Source organism: Desarmillaria tabescens, assembly GCF_030435595.1.
Source record: "Desarmillaria tabescens strain CCBAS 213 chromosome Unknown EV420scaffold_6, whole genome shotgun sequence".
NCBI lineage: Eukaryota > Fungi > Basidiomycota > Agaricomycetes > Agaricales > Physalacriaceae > Desarmillaria > Desarmillaria tabescens.
The window spans coordinates 348,511-371,989 of record NW_026848305.1 but is presented as its reverse complement, the minus strand read 5'-3'; the positions used below and the strand labels follow the sequence as shown (position 1 = coordinate 371,989).

Here is a 23,479-nt window from a genome sequence, read left to right as displayed (position 1 = left end):
AAGACGCATTTGGATCCGCTCTTCAATCTTTTTAACCATCAAAACTTTCGTTAGTATACCATTGAAGAAAAGAAAACTCACCGAGACTCACATTCAGCTTTAACTTCATACCATGGTGGCGACAGAACAACATACGTTTCGCTGATATCAGCATGTAAACCGCTTCGAATCGGTTGAAAAAGATTCGCAAGATAGTGTATACGATTTTTCGTCAGACACGTTCTGTACTAAGTATACAAGGTACAACGGAAACATCACTCTCCGCCACCCTTCTGCAAGAGACTCAAACTTGCGCGCCAGACTGTCGAGTTCCAAACAGGGCCGTAGAGCAAGAGTGATCGTAGGATGCACGCTCAAAATCGATAATACAAAAAACCCCCTTCTTGTCCCTTGGGATGTTTCGGGAGAAAGCATGGAGTGTCAATGGACGAATTCGACTGCAAGGCCTCATAAGTGATACGCTAGGCGAGGAGCCGGAGATCCTCCAGGATGATCTATGTAGAACAATAACTGGGAATCACGTCAGAAGGATGAAGTTGATTTGATTCACAGACGCACCGCTGATAAAGTCTGTCGTCCGGACTCTGAGAGAGCGTCATGGTGAGAAATATTTGTCACGTCAGATCCGTTCGAGGAAGTTGAGAGGTGCGTCAGACCAACAGGATTTCTCAAAGCCGGTAGCGGAGCAGGAGCATCCACCGTGACACCCGGAAGGAGTAGACTCGTAAGAACCGCCATACGGACGCCGCCTTCATTGCTGACATCATACGGGTACGGATTATCATCGCCCATACAGATGGGAGTGCGGGGACAACAACAAAGTGCTGTACGGGTTACTTGCGAGCGAATGAGCCCGACATCCTAGACGTCAAAGGGAAATGGCGCACCTCGCTCTATCAGAATAGCAGATATTCCCATAAAGAAGATGCCAAAGGGTGTCCATGGGAAGTGTACACTGGAAGCCAAGTCTACGGCCAGTTACTTTCAGTGACTGGGTGAATATTGAAGTAGACTTACTTCAGCAGCAATGGCTTTGGGGTCTTGTTGCGCCCCAGGTTCATATACTTGCGGGCGCTGAAGCTCGTTACTGTAGTGACACACTACTCGAGGGGATGCTTGTCTGAACAGCAACTGCCTTGATGTCTTACAGCTCATTGTCGGTACCTTGGTGAGTAATGAAATCCACGTAGCCGAATGAGGGAAAATCACGAGAAGGCGTTCGTCTATCCACGGAGAGGGTATTATCAAGGGCGTTGAGGACTTCTGAGACGATGGTGTGTATGCAATAGTGGATGACCCATGCGGCATTGTGTTCGTGTTCGACTTTTGGGGTTTTGGCTTCCTCGAACAAAGTATGAATTTTTGAGGTAACGGTAACGGTGAAAGGGACTTGGTCGTCGAGGATTCCCATCTCGTCAAAAAGCAGCTCCAAAGGTCGAAGGATTCGGCCCTTGAGATTGGGAGTCAACACCACTCTGCCGGAGAAATTCGATCGGGGGTATGTATGGTCGCGGAATACGGTTCTGTGTCAGCAGAAGACAGATCTTTTATGTTGGTCCTGGAGTGGTACGAGAGCGAAGACCTAGGAATTCTTGCCAAGACAGTGTCTCTGGGTAGTCGGACATGATGACATTGAAAGTGAAGAAAAAGCAGGCAGAGGGGCCAAGGTGCTTCGGCAAACTCCGACGCGTCTTGTCCCGCCAACGACACTCCGAAATACCTCACCTATACCCAATACTACCGCCGTCGCTAAACCAACACCTTTGCCGGTCAACCAAAACATAAACCTCAGAAACACGTTGACTCTATACCTTTTTGTCGTACAATGGCAAGAACTTCGTTGAGAGGACCAGTATAACGTACTTGGAGGACTGAGCAGAACCGTACTCAAATTTTTGTAGGGAAGGCGCGGAATGCCTCCGAGTTGCTTATCAGGAGAGGTACCGCTGTCTTATGGATTCCGATAGGATCTGGTCCCAAGAAGCAGGAGGTACGTGATTCCCTTCATGAGTATGGCTTGCACACAACCCAGATGTTATCAACTCTGTTTACCAACGGAGCATCTCCGACCTGTCCCTTTGACTTGCAATCCGTTTCTCTCAGCAATCGTCGATCGCATTCTCGATGAACCATCGCATGCTTGCACCCACTCCCGACAAAGGCTATCCCCTTTGTGAACCCTGCACTCTAAGAAGACAACGCTGACAAAGCTGGAATTACCTTACCGCTCCTGTATTGACCATGTCCCATTCAGGGGTACGACCAGCCTATCGTCTTAGGGAAGGCTAGCGTTCCCCTCCGCGTTTTTCACACTCACTCATTGGTACTGGGTGGGTCGGTGGAGTATTTGTTGAAGAGTGGGAGTGTGCGTAGCGGCGCTTGGACGGTAGCTTGTCCGATGTTTATGATGATGTCACTTTTTTTTCAAGCCTGCAAGTGAGGCAGTTGAGTAACAGAAGCTCCCCTTTTTCGACTGATACTCCACTCTGATCGTCGCATAGTCACAAAAGCAAGGGAGAATAATGTAGCGATTGAGGTTTTGAGGTGTAATTGTCCAAGAGATCCATCGGTTTAATAAGGTTTTTCCCTAAGAGTCCAGGAGAGTTGTGGTATGTTCACCGTGAAGCCCGATCAGGATGATAATCAGTACGTTCTAGGCTGATAAGCAGCCTTCATTCTAGACATGGCTACTATTTGGTTGATTTCAATTCAACCTACATCTTGGATGATATCTTGTAGGACTCCTAGGATAGTTTCTCATCTGCCTTTGGTTGATGACTTAGGCTGAAGCCTGTGGAGATTGTAGGATGAATTTACATCTTTCCAAAGGATGATTATCATCCAATGATTGGCTGAGAGGGATAAACCCTAAAATGTTATGATATTAACTACAGACATCAACGAAACTGATATAGACATGTATTACGAGTTCCGTGCGCTGCCGCTTGATGGGTGCTCAGCGATGGTGCGTTGAATTGGCGAGTGGAATTTTGCTCTAAGTTCATTCGAACTCCGAAGAGATCACGTGAATGTTGATATCGCGTGAATTCAGACTCCGACTTCTTGTCATCCCTGCTCTTTCCCTCGTCGTTGTGGCTGCCTCGTCCAATTGATCCTGTATTCTAGGGCCTGGGCGGGTACCTCACAGTCTTTGGTGACCTTCCGAATTCTCCTTCTGACGCTAGATTCTTGGGTTGTCTTTATGTGCGATGACTGGTACTCGGCTACTCTCTGCTCGCTCTCTCCCATGTCCCAGACAATCTTCTAGTGATGATAAATTCTGCGCAAATAAGTAATACCTCCATGCATGGTACGTGTTTCACCATCTGAACATGAAGCTTTGCTAATGATCTCGTACAGCATTGTATTATCTCATCTCTTCCTGGTGCGCCGCATTTTTTAGCGATCCTTGCGAGGGTACTGACACAGATTTACAGCTCTCGGTGCTAGGCATGCGTGCTCTCAGGTGTTAACATTTATCTCTGGTATTTCAGACCTTACAAGTCTGGTCTACCTGCATTATTCTCGTGTGCACGGTTACTGAGAACACGGTAAGGTATCTCCTTTGTAATGGGCTCATACGACGGATCTGGGTTATATATATCTGGTATCATATCATATAGCGTAGTATTGTGTTAGTTCACAGCCTAAATGAAAATGGTTTTTCTGTTACCTCTGCCCTATAGATTGGTTAATATTCATGCAAATATTGGATGGATAATCAGCCTAAAATTGGTCCTGATTTCAGCCTGATGTTGCGTGAGAATCATCCAAAAACACGGTTCAGCGGCTCTGGCGGGCGTAGACTGAAAGTGGCCATTTTTGGATGATAAACATCCTACCGAGCCTAGGTTGATACTCAGCCTACGAACATCCTGGAACCGGCTAATTGTAATCCTATATTAGACTGAAAGCCTTGGTTGACTTTCATCCTATCTTCCCTTCACAGAGGTTATGGCGTGCAGATCGGTTTAATGCACTGAACAGAAGTTTTCTATCTAATCAGGAACTCGTTTTCCCAAAAAGTGGCGTTTACTTAGGATTTAGTATACTACACGTTTTCTTGCCAAAGTATCGTACTACACTATTACATGTAGGGTGACTTACGGTCACTGCTTTCCCGAATTTTATATGATATATCGAGGGGATAACTTCGAGCAACTGTGCGTTCGATATTCCATATGATACCTAGGTATAATTGCACCATAGATTGGCAGAGAGTATCAGAATAACTTAGGTTCCACTGTAAGAAAAAGGTAAGTAAGAGCTCCAGCATGCTGAAAAAATGCACGAACAGTCACAATCATCCTCTGGATTGAATTTCTCCTGCAGGCGGTCAAATTGTCCGATGCCCAGACCCTCAGGAATCGTGGAGCGGTCTTTAGACTCAACCCAATCACCGAGGTCTGTTTTTTCGCAAGTAGCAACCGATTGGCGGCGACAAAACACTTCCTTTGAGGCCATAATTATGGCCATAATAGATGTCGACTTCGTGTTCCTCGACTTTGTCCTTTTCCTTCTCTAGCCTTGTTTCGCTTCCAACGATGACCCGACTCGGGTAGCGGTCATCGTCTGGAGGGAAAAAGTAAACCTTTCGCTTCTGTGCAGTTTCGGGTAAGAAGAACACCTCCTTGGGTACCAAGACAGATGGAACGCTGCCATCCGGATTGCCTTTGTTCGGGTTGAACAGGCAGATACGGTATACCTTCAGCTGGGTGTCACTGCAGGTGAAGTAGAGCTCCTTGGGGGTCCATGTCAACGTGTAAGGTGGGTTCGACACGGAGGTGTACGGCTGAGCACCTAAGGCTACTCTAGCACGATGGATGAGAGTCGGAGGGCTTCGGCTGGACTTCTTTCCACAGAGATAATAAGTAGACACCATGAGGGCGAGCCGAACGGGTTGGTCGCCCTTCTTGCGTTGCTGAGGTCTAAGTTGTCCTTCGAGGCAGGCCACGTGTAAGTATTGCCCACATAGGGAGAAGCGACACTTCATGAATATCTGACGTGCTATTGTGACAAAGATAGAATTAGCATATTTTACTTTCGAAGACTGAGACGAAAACCTACTATATGCTGTTGAGGGCCTGAGTCTTCGAGAAAAGTACGTGTTGTTCAGAAAATCTGCGAACAGGACGTCTCCACAACCGAGTGGCCAGACAATTAAGGAGCTCGTAGGATGGATGACAGGTGGTGAATCGTACAGCACGTAGCGCACCTGCTGCGAAAAATGGAAAACCTTTGCTGTTGAGGGGGAACGAGTATCGAAGACGGTTATAGAGGTATGCATCCCCTTTTGATAGGACCTCTTTGTGGTAGAACCATAGAAGCGGTGGTAGTTTACAGGCCTATCATCGTCGGATGACTCCTCATCGCTATAGATAGCGCGTCTCCTCTGCTGAGAGGAGCAATCGTCATCGTCATCATCCCAGAAGCAATCTTCGTCATCACTGTGCAGTTCACCGTATCCGACAACAGCCGAGGGCGGTACATAGTTGGATTCATCAAACTCGGAGTCGGAATCAGAGTCTGTATCACCTTCCATCTCCATCGCGATTTCTAGAAGAACTTCATCAACGGTTGGTGGATTCTTGTCATCGGTATCATCATCGCTCCCTGCCTCGCTCTGACTTTCTGATGTGTCGGACGAAGAGTCTGAATCGTGCTCCAATTCAGGGCCTGCCCAAGGCGTGATTATATCATCCTCAAAAAGGAAATCTTCAGAATGCTCGGTTGAGCATTCACTCCAGGATTCGTAAGCTTCGTCGTCAGAATTATTTGAAGTGGAATCATCCAAAATCTGATCTTCATCGTAGTTGTCATCTTCATCTTCATCTTCATCTTCAACACCTTCACCTCCCCTTTCATCGTCTTCGTGGCTGCCAGCATTCCTTTGTTTGTCGAGATCCTGACTAATATTATCTGCAGATCTGTCTTCCAAAGAAGTCTCGCCAACCTTTCTCGTTGCAATGTTACGCCTAGTGGCGAGAACAACGTAGTTTCCTCTGATGGCCCAATCTTCAAAGTACGAGGGTTGCCATGAAGCATCAACCTGTCCAGTACCCAGCGCTTCAACAGCGTCAATGGGAACAAAGTCCCCATTCTCATCAAGGACAAATATCTGGGCGCCAAGTCGAAGAGAACTACAATCGGAATTAAATGCAGCTGGCGATGCTCGACCGATCCGCATGCTGGAGTCATCCTCAGATTGGGCCATATAGGTCGGCCAGTTAGTCGACCTTTCATCCGTCCGGATGCTCTGCCTTCTTACTAATATTGGCAAGGAAGCGCCCCGCAAAGTCCAGTGTTCACATAGAAAACTAAGAGATTTTGAAACACGATCATGATGTCTATCCAGAAGTCAGTTCAGTCGGATAGTGAAACAGAGGGAAAATCACTTACTCGAGTCGCAAAATCTTTAACCTGTTGCCTGAGATGCACATACCCTCGCAAAGACTATCTTTCTCCCAATCTATGACTTCGTCATCAGTTTCCTTGAATGCGAAACTTATGTAGCGCTCCGGCAGCTTTGACAAGAAATTCTTTGGTCCAAGAGCTGCCCACCAGCATCTATCAACCTGGCCTGCATAGAGCGATAAGATACACTCTGGATCGTCACACTTCATACAACATAAGAACGCCCTCCACTCTCGAAGAAACAGCCGATAATTCTGCAACAGTGCCTTAAAGCCCTCGTCTTCCGATTTCGAGAACCATTCAGGCAAAACCCGACGAAGAAAAGTTTTGTTAAGGGCAGCAGGTCTCCAGAATGTCCCGAATTGTGAATCTACCCATAAGCTCTGCACCTGGATGCAGGTTTGGAAGTTGGGAGATGTCATAAAGGCTCTGACACGTTCCTTCAATGCATCCGGGGAATCGAGGATGCTCAAGTCATCGAGGTGTTTATCCCAGTACTTCGCAGAGTAAATGAGAAATCGATGATCTTCCACCAGCTCGTCCAAGCCGTCATTTTGAACCCTCCACCTGCCGTCATCGGATTTTTGAAGTAGTCGAGCATAGCAGTCTTGGGAAAGGTAGAGCAAACAAGCATTGGCAATGGCGTTGGGTGTGATTCGACAACAGGCCGTGGTACATTCCATGCCTTTGAGATCATTTCGGAAGATTTCAGGGTACTTGTCCAGGAAAGTTCGGACAGTGGAGTGAAATAGATGGCAGGTGCGGTTGTCTTCATTGGTGTTGTCCGCGTCGCCTCGCAGCTCGATCAATGGGGCGAAAACGCTCTCCATTTTCGAACTGAAGGGCATGGACTCCTTCGGATTTTTAGGATTTCGTAAAACACTGATTGCTTCTCGGATTTCCTTAATTCGAAGCGGCCGACGCGCAAATGTTATCAATGCAAAGACTTCACTAAAGAAACATATGTGAATATATCAAAACAACAACATTACATGACACATACCAGGCCAGTTGTCTATAGGGGACGTCAATACGGTCAAATATCTTTCGGTAATGATCGTTGATGCTGGATGGGTGACTTTCCGTAATAAAAGCCTTGATTTTTGACAAGTCGTCTGCCACCTCCTGGATGTCAGAGATCATGAATCGAGCCCAAAGAAAATTTCCTTCATGCTGCACGCGCTCTTCAAGCTTTGACATGATTTCCCGCTTCTGTTCATCAGAAAACTCCCGTCCTCCAAGCTCGGATATTTTAGCAGTAAGATAAAACTTGACATCCTCTTTGGCATCCTCTTTAACGTCAAGCATAGTTGCAATATGCGTACTGAACAATTGGAGGATGGGGGGATGGTGCTGGCTGCTACACCACAAGCGAATAACACTGGGAGACTTTTCCACGAGACGGATGATAAATTCCAGCACCGTTGATGCCGTCTCCCATCTGGAAACCGAGTAGGGATTTTGCCTATTATCCAATTCTTCATCCAATCCATCAAGGAAAAAGAACAGCTTTGAGAGGCCAGAATTCTCTACGAGTAACTCGATGACTTTCTGGATGCTCTCGGGCAAATGCGAATTCCTCTGCGTCTTGTTATAGAGCTCCTCCGAAACTCGCCGATGACGATCCCAATAGATCTGGAAGAGACTATCCGCTAGAATGCTCAGGGTCTCTGCGGCTGTGTAGCTTTTATCGAATTGAAAGAAATGATAAACAACAGCGGCGTCTGGATAAGCCTCCTGGATGTCTTGTATGGCGCGCGAGCATAGAAAAGTTTTCCCAGACCCTGGTGGACCGTGCACCCACAAGATGGGTTCTGGTACTGAATCAGATATGGCAGCACTATTGTGAAGTTTCCATGTGACATAGTCAGAGTTTGAGAGGAGCCATCGACAAGTCATCTTGGCTCGGTCATCAACATTCACCTTGTGACGACCGGTGTTGGAGCTATTTGCTTTCTGAGAGCCAAGCCAAGCGCAAATTTTTCGATAATGATCATCTAGAATCAATATTCAACAGCAGAATTCATTGCGGGCGGAGTGAAATTACCCTGGTGTTCCTGTCGCTGCTCTTCGCGAAACTGAGACGCTGCTTGACGCTCCTTCCTACTCTCAATCCTCTCGAGTTGAGCTTCCTTCCATTCGCGACTTGCATCCTCACGTGCACCCTTCTCTAACCTAGCCTCAGCGATTTGAGCCAGCTTTGCAATGCCGTCGCTGTTGTCCTTTATCTCCTCTATAATCTCGTTTAACTTGTCAGCATTGAACGAAAACACTTGCTTTAAGGCACCCTTGATACCTAAAATACGTCAGACCCAGCCAGTTCGGAGATAGAAGATGTATCCACACGCACAGGATTCCTCGCATTGCTTTTCAATGGCACTCCAAAATCGGAGCACGCTCATGTATGAATCACAGAGAAGATTGCGCATGTTTTCAGAGTCTCCATACAGGCTTTCGTACTCTGCCATGCGCTCAAGCTCCAATGAAAGGCTGTTGAGTTCCCTCCGTATCTTATCAAAAAGTTCAAAGTAGCGATGAGCACCCTGGTTTCTACCGTGAGTAGCCATCAAATATAAAAAAACCACCGGAACGCACCTTGACAATAAAACTCAGCGCTGCCCAAATGATCGAAGATGGCATTGGATCCGTGGAAGCTAGCCGGAGTAACACGTTAAGCGAAGTAATACTTTGAGCCGGAAATCGAATACTCACCTAAAGCGCTCAATACTCCATCAAACGCTATCAAGGCATCGACAATGGGCCTCAGGACTTTCATCAGAGGCTTTTTACGCTGTGTGTTCTTTTTTTCAATCTCCTGAATCAATACGTTGACTGTTTCGGCATTTGGCTTGCTAGTACCCCTACTCATAATAATGCAGTCGGCGAGAAACTTTCTCTTGTGTAGTTTCTTATTGTTGTCCAGTTGATCTATATATCGGTTTAATGCACACATGAAAACAGAAGGACCATTGGCAGAGTCCGGACTGGCAATGAGATTGTGAGAGTACGTGCATGTTTGCAATGAAGCTACTCACCTGCTAGCAACAATTTCTGTAGCGGTTGGTTGGGCCATGGCAGGATATGACAGACGGGCTGAGAATTCGGAGCCATTGTAATGGTGCCAGCTTTTATCATGATGATCCTTGGGTGCCAAATTACGTGTATATACACACAGCAAATGACAGCACCATTGATTGGTATAGCACTTGTGAGGGTGTACGATCACTACAACGGGCGCGCGCGCGGCATTTCTACTGACCCTGAACGCCACTGCATCTGCCCCAGTTCCGACCGGCCAACCTGTGGTGTTTTCAGCGCCCGACTGCCATACTTGGGCCGGGACTGACAGCCAGCCTCGGCTCAAGGGGTTCTAATGTCATTTGCATCTCCTCTTTTGTCTTCAGCGTTGTATGTCCTCACGACGTAATGTCTTTTCAGCACTGACCGGGATCGTAACACGGTGAGTTTTTTTTGTCTTCAGCACTGCTCCCAGCTGAATGTCTTTTTCACCCCTTTTTTTGTCTTCAGCGTTGTATGTCTTCACGACGTAATCTCTTTTGATCGACTGTACATCGACGTTGGGTACGACATTTGTTAGGAACATCGAATTCAGGGGGATATGTTGAAGCAATGCATTTTTCCACCAAAGACATCCAATAAAATTACCAAAAATGTTGCACCTATTGTGGTCTTTTCCTGTGTCTTTTGTCCCCGCCAATTGAGAATGTCTTGAGTGTCCGATCTGAAACAATTGTTTTCGGGAACTTATGATGACCTCAAAAAGAATGTCCCCGGACAGAATCGAACCAACAACCTTAACGTACACCTATATGACTCATCCACCTAAGCCATCCCACCATTACAGTATGGTGCCTACGTCGCACCTCTCATCCCTTTCTCAGCCAAAATGTCCGCAGACATGGCAACATTTATTTGTCTTCTGCAATGTCTTCACGGGTGCATCTTCCCGACCGTCGGCTAATTATTGTCTTGAGATCCAGACACCTGGGAATGTCTTCACCCACGCAACCCAATTTCCCAAGAATCGTACCGGCCCTTCCAAATGTGTCGTAACTATATTTCATTTCCTAACTCCTCTTAGTATTATTATTTGTCATAGGCACGCCCCGTCTCAGTCCCTGTATGTTCTCGAAAATATATTTCGCTGAGAATACGTCAAATGTAAATACAATTTGACAGGGCCCTATAAATTGTATGTTGACAGCTCTAGTAGTTACTGGGGAAATTGTACTTTCGGTTCCCCTGTAGTTACTGGGATAGATTGTATTAAATGGACACTACAGCCTCAAGCGCGGCGAAGACCGGTGAATCAGAGTCGTAGCGTGAATGAAAACTTTTGACAGCCTGGCTAACGTGGGCGTTATGTCACTATAGATTCGACTGCACAGCCTGATATCCTCGATTTCTTTATATATGACTATATTCACCCTTCCTTTTGTTTAATCCCATCGACGCAAATGGCACCTGCAGAAGAAACTCCCCAAACTACTACAACAAAGCCTCTTTCCCCTCGGACACTGATAGCGCGATATGATCAATAGTAAGTAGGGTCCACTGATTTCTCGCGACTCTTCTCTTACGTCGTATCCACTTAGCTTCGACCCTGTGCGTTTCTCCCCATACTAAACCGGAGGACCTAGCGTGCTGATATCTAAGTTTAGGAGATCATTTTCGACGACGCTTCGGAGGACGAGCAAGCCAAAGAAACCTAAAACAAAATCTAGCAAGAAACCGGTCCTCGTCGTGAGGCGTCTTATTGACAGCAAGGGACGCCATAATGGCACAGAGGTCGATATTATGAGCACCGGATTGCGAGACATTATTGCGGAAATAAATAATGATGTTCTGGGATTCAGGATTGCGGGAGATACAGCGACAGTACGCATTAAAGCACTACTTACTATCTCATCAGTCTAACAGTCTTGGTGGCAGGTCGAACCGGAGGTTTTCTTTCATTCTCGGATGGGTCTTATTGAACGACTGGTGAAAGTAGAAGCAGAAGAACCCTTAGATGAGGCACTCGTAACCGATCTCAAGACAGCCCTCAATTTCATGGAGGAGCACTTCTCCCGCATCATCACCGAGTTGCCGGTACTCCTTGATCACTGCGAAATTGTATTTGAGCATCTCTGGGCACTCCTACTTCCCAACACTTACGTCTACCACCGCATCTGGTTAACGGAGCAAGACCAGATTCTACGTGCCCGGACTTTCTCCATAGAGTATACGTCAAATGGTACTCCGTTCGGTAACGTAGTGTGCGACATCGTCAGCAATGATGGCGAATCTTTTGGTATCGCACGAGTTGAACTCCAAATCAACTATTTCAAGGGTTCAAGACAGATACAGGATCTGGAGGTCTATCCTTTGGCATTCCACCCGGAGAAGGAAGCTCTACAAACGCATGCCATTTCCCGTGGGAAGAAGTATACCCAACTCACGGAGTCATCTTATTGTGAGGTCAGAGGACCAGCTATAGTTGAAGTAGACGAAAAGCCGCGCAAGTTTAATGTAAGTTTATATCATATCATTATCAAGGTTACAATCGCAGAGACTAAATAGCACTTCGCGCGCAGGCACACGGACACCTAATGATCGACCCCGCTGCGTTCCGCACATATGAGGCGAATGCAGATTACTTAAACATACCTGTACGCAAAGGATTGGACAGAGACTCGCTGACCGACGAACAACACATGATCTGCAACCCTGTTGCTCTCGGCTTCTGTTTTGGTACAAAGACTTGGGGTACGCTTTCCGTAAGCTTTTCGTTGTTGTTAGTGACCGTGCATTTTCAGGTGGCTTTGCGATGGATCGTCTGAAAGACATTATCTGGTCTGACGAGACCTTCAATTCCCTTGTTCTGGGCGATACACAGAAGATCCTTATTCACGCTTTGATTAAGCAGCATGTTGTCCGTGCTGCACAGTATGATGATATAGTACCTGGGAAGGGAAGAGGCCTTATCGGACTTTTGTCAGGAAACCCTGGTTGCGGAAAGACGCTTACTGCAGAAGCCGTTGCAGAGATCACTCGCAGACCTCTATATGTCGTCAGCGCCGGGGAACTAGGAACTCAGCCGCCCGAAGTAGACCGAATGCTCACGCGGATCTTGGAGTTGGCACATAGATGGAATGCTGTGTTATTGTTGGACGAAGCAGAGGTGTTCCTTCAAGAGCGTAGCACAAATGACATCACGCGGAACGCGTTGGTATCCATCTTCCTGAGACAGCTCGAATACTATCAAGGCATTTTGATTTTGACAACCAATTTGGCGGGACAGTGTGATCGCGCACTGGAAAGTAGGTTCAATTGGATGACTTGCCTGCTTAGATTTTTGACTCTTTGGTATCTAGGTCGAATCCACTTCTGCATTTCCTACCCGGATCTGGACTACGATGCACGCATGAAGATCTGGAAGATGTTCTTGGCCAAAGGTGCTTTGGACCCAGCGCGAGGCATGAGCGACTTCTGCCTCGATCGCCTCGCTCGACTGCGGCTTAATGGTCGTCAAGTAAGTCTCCCTGTCGTGAAACAAATCATGTCTAACGACGTCCGACAGATCAAGAACGCCGTGGCAAGCGCACAGTCTATTGCATTGAATTGCAATGCACCATTATCTCCGGAACACGTAGACAAGGTACTTGAGGTGCTAAGCGAACGGGAGAAGGCACGGAAGGGGTGTGATAGTCATTGAATTCAAGTTTCGAAAACAGACGAGCTGTGACTCGCATATACCTTTTTCATTGTGTGGGGAATATACAGCTTTGATGACGCTCGGGTAGTGAGGTATCATAGTTATTCTGTATCAGCGTTGTGGTCGATATCGCCTTGGTGAGGGTATTATCGTATTACCAGAGTGTATGATCGGAAGCTTTCCCGATATTTAGTGGCTCTAAGCTTGCTAATGTTCGTCGTGTATTAAGCCTAGGATAGTTCAAATCTTCCTCAGCCACGTACTGAAGAAGTGTATTACTTGTAGATCAAGCGGTTTGTGGCACGTCAGAGCTACTGCTAAGAATTGGCGATGCACCGGTGGTGGTCGTTCCCCCAGAGGTGCGCAGCGCTTGAGAAGAAATTCGAAAAGGTAGGCCAGCGCCTTTCCGAGATAGCAGCGCTATTGCAGAAACTTAACGACAATTCGAAAACATCCAAGACAGAGCTATCACAAGTTGAGGAGGCTTCGAATTCCTCGAATTCAAGCAGGAGCGGAAAGTAGCAGGGGGAAAAAGCGGGGCCGTATCCCCCGAGAACGTGAACCCCCCATGTATACTTGAAGCCAAATCTCTCAAGCATGTAATTGGAACATAGCGTTACGCCCATACGTTACTTGTAAAGCAATATGCTCTGTCTTTTCCGCTGTGAATGACTATAGAAGTTGAGTCCCACTTTCACTAGTACTCTGCTCCCAAAAAAGGACGATAGGGGGCTTGTTACTAACTAGTGTACTAACGACCCGCTCCGTCAACGACTTATTGGAGCGGAGGGATGAAGCTTTTTTTCGGGAACAGGGTAGAGCGTCGTCAAAGAGGCTGGGTCCTAGGTCTTCCTCTCGAGTCGATGATTTCTAATTAATGGCCTCTAGTATAGGTCAAAATGCTTGAGCGCCTCCTTAGTCGAGAGCTTTTAGATCAGAAATAACAAATGACCTCTTGCCATTAAACAGGTGTGTTACTTGAAAAAACCAACAATCTATACCAGCCTAGCATACACGCTCCCACTTTCTGATTGATACTCCACCCTAATCTCCGCCTGGTCACAAAAATGGGCGAGGGCAAAGAATGCCGCGATTGAGGGAACAGCAAGCTCGGTTTCTCTCAGGATGACAGGAGGAGGGGAGTAACCCGCATTTAGTTGCATGCAGGAGTGATAGAGGTGATGTCCTGCCTCGTCGACGTCTTCTTCTCGGAGTGTGGGGTCTACGAGGGATATAGCCTTTCGTCGGGAGTAGGCGTAGGTGTGTCGGATTGGCGGTGGATCATCGAGAGCGCCATTGATGATGGCTGAGAGGATGGACTGGGAGTGGGGAGCGCAGGTGTCATCGAGATGCTGTCGATAGAGAGAGTCGATGATTTCCAACGACGCCTTGGTAGGCTCTTTGTTTCTCAGCTGGGCGACCTCATGGAGGAGCTCCATTTTGTCCCTCTGAGTAGTTAGCATTGCTATAAGATCAAGACTCTCGAGCATACTGTGAGTCCTTTGATGCTGTCTTTGAGTTCTTGTGCCTCTAATTTTAGCTTGACGATACGGAGCGGGCCATGTCGGTTTAATATACGGGCCAGTCGTAGTGCAGTCATAGACATGGTTTGAAGGAGCTTCAAGTTTTGGATGGTGGGAGATGAAGGTATGTACCAAGTCTAGGAACTATTACTTACGTCTCACTGGCGTCTTGCGATGCGAGACAAAGTTTCAGTTCGCTCGTAATGCGTAACAAGCTAGCGGCCAACATATGCCGATTTTTAAGTGATATTCCACCTGTATAAATCCGTTCGTAGATGGCTAAGTATGAGGACTTTTGGGTCGACGAGGATCTCGTCGTCGTAAAGGATGTTTATTCCAGAGAGGCTCCTTGTGCAAGAAATACGCAGGTGTGAGTAACAAAGTGAGTATCTCAGCATCCTAATGGAATCCATGTACCTCGATATCGGAGAAATGGTGTGCTCATCCATCATACGACAAGTGCGATAGATGTCTTCTTCGTCGATATAGCCCCTGGGCTGGAATACACCGTTGATGATTTCCAACGCCGACCCTCGAGCGCCTCCTCAGTCGAGCGGAATCTTCCAGTTAAACATCTCCTTTTTCTTGGCGTCTACTTGGTGGAATACCTGGTTCGTCCTGGAGATCTCCGCTTCGTCGCTCTGGTATAGCATCGTGGACCTCAGGTGTATTATGAGCGCCGAGTAGGATTGCGTTTAGGTGGAAAACCGACACTTTCGATATCTTGTGTTTTATACAAGCCGGCGATGAGATGCATTTCGCACACCTGTAGGTTTGTAGTTCGGAAGAGGGGCGACATCGAGAAAGCATGCAGGACATTGTAACGGACATGCGGGAGATGAGAAAAGTTTACGATGCAAGAAAACAGCGCAGATATCAGTCTAAATCGAGGCCAACAGCCTATCCTCATCTCTTGACAGATATAGCACTCGTATCTTCGCCTCCCGACAGAACTGAGCGAGGGCAAAGAACGCAGCGACCTTTGGAGGAGAAAGATTGTTTTGTTTCAGAAATATATGTTTTGAGAACCCGGTGAGTGGGAGGTTTTTGCAGCAGGATTTGTAGAGCCTATGGCCGGCTTTGTCAACGTCGGCTTGGTGGAGTAGGGGGTCTATGAGGGAGATGGCGTTCTTCCTGCAGGAGGCGTATGTGTGGAATGAATTGTCGAGGGCGCCGTTGATGATTGCAGAGAGAACGGATTGAGGGCTGGGAGAGAGGGGTCCTAGGCGTCGTCGGTAGATGGAGTCGATGACGTCTGTGTGATATGGATACAGGATCTATCTGGAAAGATACATTGAACGGTTACACACCCAATGAAGTCTTGGCAGAGAGGGTTCCTTGTAGCTCGGCGACTTGGTAGAGAAGATGTACATTGTCAGCCTGTGAGTTATTTAACAAAGTGATCAAGTGTCTCTAGAATCCACATACCTCAATATCAGAGAAACGGCGTCGCTCCTTATCCCATTCTCATTCTTGTTCGCGTGCTTCATCCTTCATCAATTTCAGTTAACGTTCATCCCTCATTGATTTCAGCTGCCGTTGAAACTCGAGCAGCTGTTCTTCGTGCGAGGCCTCGAGTCGATCGATTATACGTTCGTGGACTTGTAGAAGGGCGTCGAAGTCGGAAGGAATACTATCGGACCTATTTATTCTAGAGAGGCTTCTTGTGAAAGGGACTCGGATACGCAGACGGCAAGCAGAATGCATGATGCAAGGAGTATCGGGATTTGCCGAACGATGTCTCTTCCAGCTGAATTGCTGCTGATCATCTTTGAACGGCTCTACTATCGCACAGACAAATGGACTCGAGAACCAGACTATCCAACATTAGTCGCGTGCTCTCTGACACAACGGTCGTGGTATCTCCCCGCGCAAAGACTGCTGTTCCGACACATCCCAGCCAGTGTCCGCCCTGTCCGCCTATTCGATCACATCCGCATCCTCGATATGATCCTCACTCCCGACTCCATCCCCGACCTCGTGTTCCTGCTCGCCCACTGCCCGCGTCTGTACGAACTTGGTTTATCTGTGCGAGGCGTGTTCACACTCCCGCCCTCCGTCGTTACCGCCAACATCCGTGCTCTCCGCCTCGTCGAATGCAGCGTCCAGTCCCCGATCTTATACGACCTCCTCGCACTGTTCCCTGGTGTCCGCTTCCTCAGCATCGGCACCGAGATCGTCGCCCCGCCCCCGCCCACTGCTTCTCCCGCCCCCCGCCTCTACGAGCTCGCCCTCAAACGATCTTTAGGCACCGACATCCTCACATGGATCCTCGCAAACTCTTCCGGATCTCTCCGCATCCTCGAGCTAATGGACCTCCCCAGTGTGGGTATGAGAGATGTTCTCCTCCCACACGGACCATCCATCCACTCCCTCCGCATCTTCCGCTTCTCCAACACCGCAGCCTCCATCCTCCGCTACTGCGTCAACCTCAAAGAGTTTGTCCTGTCGAGCCTCCCTGTTATGGGTCCACGTCTCGCTGACCTCCCCAAATCCATCGAGCACTTTAGCTTGACAAACTCCCATGCCTCGACGACAGACTGGAATCCATTCGTGCTGCTCCTACCTCAGCTCCCTGCGTTGAAGACATTTACCTGCGACAAGTCTTCCAAGTCTCAGCATGGCTTTGGCGCCATAAAATTAATATGTAACAATAGACATATTAACTTGTTGGCAGACGCATCCAATTGGTGGCCGGTAAGCCTTATGTCTTTACAAATCCTACCTGCTAACTGTTTACAGAACGAAGATCCCGTTCCCGTTCCTTCTTTCCCCCGTGGCCGCTCCCCAGACAACTTTCCACTCATGAGTTAATCACAAAACCCACCTCGGATACTCGCTACCACCTTGCGACGTATATACTTACGCCTACAACCGACAAAAGGCTATATCCCTCGTGGACCAGGAGAGGATGTCGACGAAGCGGGCCATCACCTCTATACATACCATCACGTCTTGAGAGAATGCGACCTCCCTCCCTCCCAGCTTTCGTTACCCTGTTTCTGTGACTAGGCACGGATCTGGGTCGAGTATATACTAAGAATTGTATCTCAAGACTGACAATCCGAGGCCAGGGCCATAATCCGACTTTTGAATGCGCTGGGCACTTTGGATCTATAATCTAGCCTATTCGCTACACCTAAGTAGAAGGGCTATTTCTCGCACCCACGACTAAGCAAGATGCGCGATAATCATTGGTTAGTGGTAGAATGGCTACGATAAATTCGAGAAATTCAGATTCTGCCGCTCAATTATGGATTTCTGTTGTGCCTTCAAGTCCCTGAGCGGCAGTCGCGAAACATTGATCGGCAGTCTCCGAGACACCTTAAAAACCAGTATGTTCATGGATATGTAGTGCGGATATCTTGTACAAGAAGCCAAACACCTCGGACAAGGTCCTCATCGACACCAACTACCATAGATGCCCAGGAACACGGGATTGCCCGTCTCTAGGCCTCTCGAGAGTTGTCAGAGCCCTGACAGGAGCTGGAAAATCTGAAGATGCTAAATGTAAGCTGGAGCGACGAAACGAACGGAAACGACGGGAACGAGAGTGGAAACAGGAAAGGTCTTCGAAGAGTCTTGCTGAAGCGCAGTTGATGCTACTAAACGCCTACTTGGGACTTCGACTTGCAACTAAGACATTGCACTCAGTACGACAAATCACTGCACGAGGTCGTCCTACTCAGAGAAAACGTGTTGCTGCTTCATCCTTAAAAGCAGACATCATACGCACCCAAACCAGGCAGGCATCATCAACTCGATTCACCGACAGCGCCTCGAAGATGGCCCCGGATTCCTTCCCTTTGACTCGTAGTCTGTCCTTTGTACAATCATCAGTGGCTCCCTCGATACGCACACTCACGCCTACTACCGACAAGAACCAACTCCCTCGTGGACCCCTCGGACCAACGAGCGAGTGCAAAAAAATGCGGCAACCGAGAGAAGGGAAAGCTGGCCTTCCACTAGGTTCGATGGGCTGGTCCTATTCTTAAGTTAGGACGTAATCAAGGCAGGCGCGACAGAGGTTATGACCAGCTTCGTTGTCATTGTCCTTTTGGAGTGTGGGTGCATCACGGTGGATTATCGGCTAGGTAAGGTGGATGCGATAGAGAACCTCCGAGATGGATTGTCACTGATCCAGTAGACTAAGATACGACGATATGATTCAGACGTCCAATTGTGTGAGATCGTCGGTTTATATAAGCGTTGGGCGCTTCGCTGGTTTCGCCGCCAATGTTCTATCCCTTTACCTCCAGTCATCACTAATATCGCAAAGCTTGCGTATCATTTCCATCCCTTTCTGTTTCTGCTCTCTCTTCCCGCTCTTTAATCACCATGCTGTCCGTCATGTTATTCCGCAGCAGACCTGCCAGTGTATTCAATTCCAAGGTCAGTGTTATCTATTTGAAGGAAATGAAAAATTTCTTACATGTCTTTCTGAACCACAGATTTTTTTTTCCAAGTGCCACTCGCTTATATTCGTCGTCTCCTTCAACTCCTCGGAACCCCCATGTCTCGGACAGTGCACTCTTTGCCTCCTTAATCGCCGCACACGAACGAGAAGTCCAAAATCGCGACAGGGAACTACATCATATGCAAACCTATCATGAAGAGTTGAGCCGACGAGACAATGAAACAATATGCGGTCTCCAATATGACTTGAGGAAGGCGCAGGCACGGGTAGCCAAGCTGGAGAAGGCTCTGGGGAAGGCTGACGCGAAGCTTCAGGTGTGTATTTACACATGCGTCCCTTTATGCTACATTATAACAGTATAACCTCTAGAACACCATCAATGACAAGGACGAACAGATCGCAAAATTACGCGAACAAGTCTCAAAGTCACGCGAACAAGTCTCAAAGTTACGTGAACAAGTTACCAATAGGTCATTGTTAGGTACGGTGACTTTGTCAAGTTTCACTGCTCAGTTCTGTACTTATATCGGTGCACATCTAGAGCTAATAGCACTCCTTCATAAAGGCCAGGCTAAGAAGTTGACGAAATCAAAACCCTTACCAGGTGGTGTCCAGCCCGTAATCGATGAAATCATCAAGGGTGTCTTGGACAACCAAACGCGCAGATGGGCAACGTCCCGACAGGCCGCCATATCACGCATAAGCCCAAATCTCGACCCCCAAAAGGTTGATGCTGCCGGCCAGCGACTATACTATGTTCACTCGCGCCATTTTCATGGAAAAGAAACAGACGTATACATCTTGCGGGAGGATGTGAACTCGATTTCCGAGGTTGCCGCTATCTTCGCACTTGTGCATTTCTCTGGCGCCCAAGCTCGGGATATCAAACTCCAATATATAAACCATGACGATGCGTTGGGTGCAAAATGGCCGTAATCTTACTCTAATACATAATGTTGAAGCCACTGGCATACCCGTAGTCGTACAATCATAGCACCGTTGTAATAGTGTTGTCGTAGTCTGAATAGCATCGTGCCGTATAATTTACGCTGTCGTCAGTCTCGCTAGGGTCTTATGATAAATTCGGATATGACCGCAGTATTACTGCAGCCGGGATAAATGCGATTACTGCGAAGTCTGCTCTGCAGTAGACTAAGCATGCACGCGAGCTGAAACGATCAATCAAACAGAATTAAGTCGGAGCGTGCGTCAAAATTGGGGGCCAAAGTCGTACATAGACACAAGTGTTGAGATAGACGTCATGTCTCACTGCTAGGACTGGTTCCTTTTTAGGACGGAAAAAGGTATTCTGAAAATGCTGCAATTTTTCTTTCCCTTCATGTTCCCACATGTTCCGCAAAAATGTGATACAGAAATCATAATGAAAAACATGTTCTTTTAGCCCTTCTTTCGCGGGCCAAAAACAGCAGCTTTTCTGCAAATGAAAGTGATTTCCTTTGTTCGGACCGCGAGAAAGGTCTTTTCCATTCTATTTTTCAGGTTGTTTTCCTTACCTTACCGGGTTTCTACAAAATAATGAGAATCGATCGAACTTTTTTTTCGGCTGCCCAATATAGTAATTCCCCATCTTGGATTCCACCAAATGCATAAGCACTGCGAATTATACCTTCCTGACGTACAACTGGGCTATATTTCTCCAAATTATCCATCAAAGGCTCTGATATCACCACCTGGGCCTTTGGTTTGTGATCCTCATGAATCCGCTAATCTGGTCTGTCAAATCCCAAATCAGCGGTATTTTCTTCATCACTGCAGGCTCCATTGCATGACTTGATGACACCAAAACATTGTGTACTGCTTCGGGAATCAATTCTAAACCATTTATTCTATCATTACTGTTGCTCTTGGTGTTGAGTCGCTGTTGAAAGAAAACCGGTATCTATGAATTACTATATTGGGCAGCCGAAAAAAAGTTCGATCGATTCTCATTATTTTGTAGAAACCCGGTAAAAGAGTATGGAAATGATCTTATCTTTCAGCTTCTTTTTCCGAACTCGCTTTTACCATTAGATCATCAGATGAAATATCACAACATTTTTCGTTTTTTCGATGGAAAAATGTACCGGCCCCCGCAGTGAATTTGTGTATATTTAACAAATATGGCATTGCGCTGTGGATGCCCAGAGGCTCTAACTTCTTGTGTCAGCTTTGGCCGGCAACGTTTGAAACTGACGTACGATATACCTCATGAATATTGAGGTAGGCAAGCGGTTCTGGAGGGAATAACTAGAAAAATGACTGATTTGTCAGGGAAGGAGCATTCTGGATATTTTACCATCAGACACGTAAAAATCGATTTTGAGCCACTCCGAGATAAAGTCGGATGTCTATGGAGGTTGGACATTGAACTTAATGCCAGACTAGAGAAGGGTATACTCGTAAGTGAACGTTGAATGCCGAACGTTTTGAAGGCTGAAAAAGTCGATGAATTGAATAGCAGGGTACGCGGAGGGCTTTATAACCACTTCAACACAGTCCTACGGAACCTGGCCTCCTTCTCCTCCGAGTCTTCAACGAGATGTACAGCACCGAGGTAAGCCAGTTGACTCCATTTGTTCACGACAGCTTAGATACGAGACATGCTCATGCTGTATTGCACGACATTAGTTGGGTTAAGGAGTAGAAAAAGATTACGAACGATGGTCCTGCTTCTTGTTAGGTCTTCCGCCCGTCGTCACGCCAACATCCGCGCTCTCCGCCTCGTCGAATGCAGTGTCCAGTCTCCAATACTTCCTCAGTGCAGACATGAAGGATGTCCTTTGCCTATACGAGCCGTGCATTCACTCCCGCATCTTTCGCCTCTCCAACACTGCACTGTCATTGTCATCCGCCCCCGGATCTATCATAGTAATACTGTTGTTGGCTCGGCTCCCCGCCTTGAAGATATTGGTCTGCGACAAATGTTCTGGGTCTCAACCGGGCTTTGAAGACAAGACAACTCAGCAGCAATTTTCGTGTTGCTTTCTTGGTAGACGCATCGAATTGGTGGCCAGTACGTCCACTGTCTTTGTAAAGCCATTATACTAAAATTTGTTCATAGGACAAAGATCCTACCCCTGTTTCCTCTTTCTCCCCCTGCGGCTGCTCCAGACAATGTTCTACTCAAGAACTAACCATTCGTCCAGTAGCTACTGGTTGTCAGAGTTCTATATCGTTCAGAGAATCGTCATCGTAAGAGCTGCCTTCGATACTCGCTACCAGCTCCCCGCCCTTCGAGCGATAATCTACCGAGATCTCCACCCGGGACCAATGAGCAAGCGCAAAAAATGCAGCAACCGAGGGGAGGGAAAGCTGGCCTTCTCTCAGGTCAATGGGCAGGCTATACTCTTGAATTGGGACGTGTTCAAGACAGGCACGATAGAGGTTATGCCCAGCCAAGTCGACGTCGTCTTTTTCAAGGGTGGGGTCCACTAGGGAGATGGCTTTTTGTCGGGAGCGGGCGTAAGTGTGTGATGGGGTATCGAGGGCGCTGTTGATGATCGCAGAGAGGACAGACTGCGGACCAGGGAGAAGAGGCCCAAGGGCATCTTCGAGGCGCTGCCGGTAGATCGAGTCGATGATGCCTGCAGGGGTTAGGTGTGTATGATATTTGCGTAAGTGGGGAAATAAGCACATACGCAAGGATGGAGCTGCGGACACGTCTTGTCTCAGCCACGCAACCTTGTGGAGAAGCTGGATTTTGTCGCGCTTGAGTGTAAAAAATTAGTCCCAAGTCAACGCTCCAGGACTTGTATATACCATCAACTGCTCCTCACTACGACTCCTCGAGGTCATTTCCCTTTCTCGTTCTCGTTCTTGTTCTGCACGTTCTCGTTCCGATTTACGTTGCCGTTGTTCCCATTTGCGGTTGGCATCCTTCAGGCTTTCCAGCTCTTGCCGAAGCTCTGACAACTGGTTCTCGTATCTGCACTGGAGGCGAGTGATTTCACGTTCGTGGGCATCTGTAAGGTACTTGAGGTTGATGGAGACTTCATTGTGAGGGATTCTTATTCGTGAAAGACCTCTCGTGCAAGAGATACGCAGCGGACGGGCTATCCGCGAAGCGATGACGGACATGGTGGATATTTATCGAAGAGTTTCGGAAACTGCCGAACAACTGTTTCTCATTTCCTTGGTTGTAAGACTGTCCGGGTCCGATTGTCCGGCTATACCAAAAATCCTTGTTCTTGTCAGCGTTGGTTTATCTTGCTATTGCATTGACAGTATTTGCTACTTTTTATATCTTCAGAGGAAGTATCCAGTAGCGGCAGTTGCCGGGTCCCCGATTCTTTCCTTTTGTACGAAACAGCAAGCTGTATCCTTTTTGTAAGTCTCTGTGAATGTGTTTGTTCAAGCTGAAATATACAATACAGCTTGATTGATTATGGAAACGTGTTGGTGCAAAAA

At 47.5% G+C, this 23,479-nt stretch overlaps 9 protein-coding genes across 9 annotated transcripts; 3 read left to right on the top strand and 6 right to left on the bottom strand.

The window, feature by feature from the left end:
- Positions 1–4: 4 nt before the first annotated feature.
- On the bottom strand, positions 5–494 carry EV420DRAFT_1036291 (uncharacterized protein). The gene is made up of 2 exons (XM_060465438.1): positions 82–494; positions 5–27 (listed from the first exon to the last, which is right to left on the bottom strand). Exon 1 carries the CDS (start codon positions 412–414, stop codon positions 148–150), a length of 267 nt encoding a protein of 88 aa, XP_060335425.1. The 5' UTR covers positions 415–494; the 3' UTR covers positions 5–27; positions 82–147.
- EV420DRAFT_1724792 (uncharacterized protein) lies at positions 462–1,668 on the bottom strand (the record flags this gene model as incomplete). The annotated part of the gene is made up of 4 exons (XM_060479815.1): positions 1,149–1,668; positions 1,018–1,087; positions 559–861; positions 462–494 (listed from the first exon to the last, which is right to left on the bottom strand). The coding sequence occupies exons 1-4, from the start codon at positions 1,409–1,411 to the stop codon at positions 462–464; spliced, it is 669 nt and encodes a 222-aa protein (XP_060335424.1). The 5' UTR covers positions 1,412–1,668.
- A 2,728-nt stretch (positions 1,669–4,396) lies between these two features.
- EV420DRAFT_1637875 (uncharacterized protein) lies at positions 4,397–9,487 on the bottom strand (the record flags this gene model as incomplete). Its single annotated transcript, XM_060476769.1, has 9 exons — positions 4,397–5,007; positions 5,068–6,347; positions 6,400–7,365; positions 7,418–8,411; positions 8,462–8,710; positions 8,765–8,957; positions 9,010–9,068; positions 9,127–9,398; positions 9,450–9,487. The coding sequence occupies 9 exons, from the start codon at positions 9,485–9,487 to the stop codon at positions 4,397–4,399; spliced, it is 4,662 nt and encodes a 1,553-aa protein (XP_060335423.1).
- Positions 9,488–10,892: 1,405 nt separating this feature from the next.
- EV420DRAFT_1724788 (P-loop containing nucleoside triphosphate hydrolase protein) lies at positions 10,893–13,462 on the top strand (the record flags this gene model as incomplete). The annotated part of the gene is made up of 8 exons (XM_060479814.1): positions 10,893–10,975; positions 11,031–11,040; positions 11,092–11,313; positions 11,368–11,946; positions 12,012–12,183; positions 12,234–12,737; positions 12,792–12,949; positions 12,998–13,462. 8 exons carry the CDS (start codon positions 10,893–10,895, stop codon positions 13,130–13,132), a joined length of 1,863 nt encoding a protein of 620 aa, XP_060335422.1. The 3' UTR covers positions 13,133–13,462.
- Positions 13,463–14,127: 665 nt separating this feature from the next.
- EV420DRAFT_1760352 (uncharacterized protein) lies at positions 14,128–14,738 on the bottom strand (the record flags this gene model as incomplete). The annotated part of the gene is made up of 2 exons (XM_060480618.1): positions 14,128–14,580; positions 14,625–14,738. The coding sequence occupies 2 exons, from the start codon at positions 14,736–14,738 to the stop codon at positions 14,128–14,130; spliced, it is 567 nt and encodes a 188-aa protein (XP_060335421.1).
- A 798-nt stretch (positions 14,739–15,536) lies between these two features.
- On the bottom strand, positions 15,537–16,363 carry EV420DRAFT_1744718 (uncharacterized protein; the record flags this gene model as incomplete). Its single annotated transcript, XM_060480106.1, has 3 exons — positions 16,084–16,363; positions 15,966–16,035; positions 15,537–15,932 (listed from the first exon to the last, which is right to left on the bottom strand). The coding sequence occupies exons 1-3, from the start codon at positions 16,143–16,145 to the stop codon at positions 15,537–15,539; spliced, it is 528 nt and encodes a 175-aa protein (XP_060335420.1). The 5' UTR covers positions 16,146–16,363.
- A 28-nt stretch (positions 16,364–16,391) lies between these two features.
- On the top strand, positions 16,392–17,862 carry EV420DRAFT_1036181 (uncharacterized protein; the record flags this gene model as incomplete). The annotated part of the gene is made up of 2 exons (XM_060465436.1): positions 16,392–17,352; positions 17,398–17,862. Coding segments are annotated over 2 exons (1,033 nt in total), but the record flags the coding sequence as incomplete, so codon positions are not given.
- Positions 17,863–18,951: 1,089 nt separating this feature from the next.
- Positions 18,952–20,123, top strand: EV420DRAFT_1036196 (uncharacterized protein). Its single transcript, XM_060465437.1, has 4 exons — positions 18,952–19,047; positions 19,107–19,386; positions 19,442–19,553; positions 19,614–20,123. The coding sequence occupies exons 2-4, from the start codon at positions 19,252–19,254 to the stop codon at positions 20,006–20,008; spliced, it is 642 nt and encodes a 213-aa protein (XP_060335418.1). The 5' UTR covers positions 18,952–19,047; positions 19,107–19,251; the 3' UTR covers positions 20,009–20,123.
- A 2,052-nt stretch (positions 20,124–22,175) lies between these two features.
- EV420DRAFT_1036156 (uncharacterized protein) lies at positions 22,176–23,260 on the bottom strand. The gene is made up of 2 exons (XM_060465435.1): positions 22,832–23,260; positions 22,176–22,780 (listed from the first exon to the last, which is right to left on the bottom strand). The coding sequence occupies exons 1-2, from the start codon at positions 23,147–23,149 to the stop codon at positions 22,232–22,234; spliced, it is 867 nt and encodes a 288-aa protein (XP_060335417.1). The 5' UTR covers positions 23,150–23,260; the 3' UTR covers positions 22,176–22,231.
- Positions 23,261–23,479: the final 219 nt, after the last annotated feature.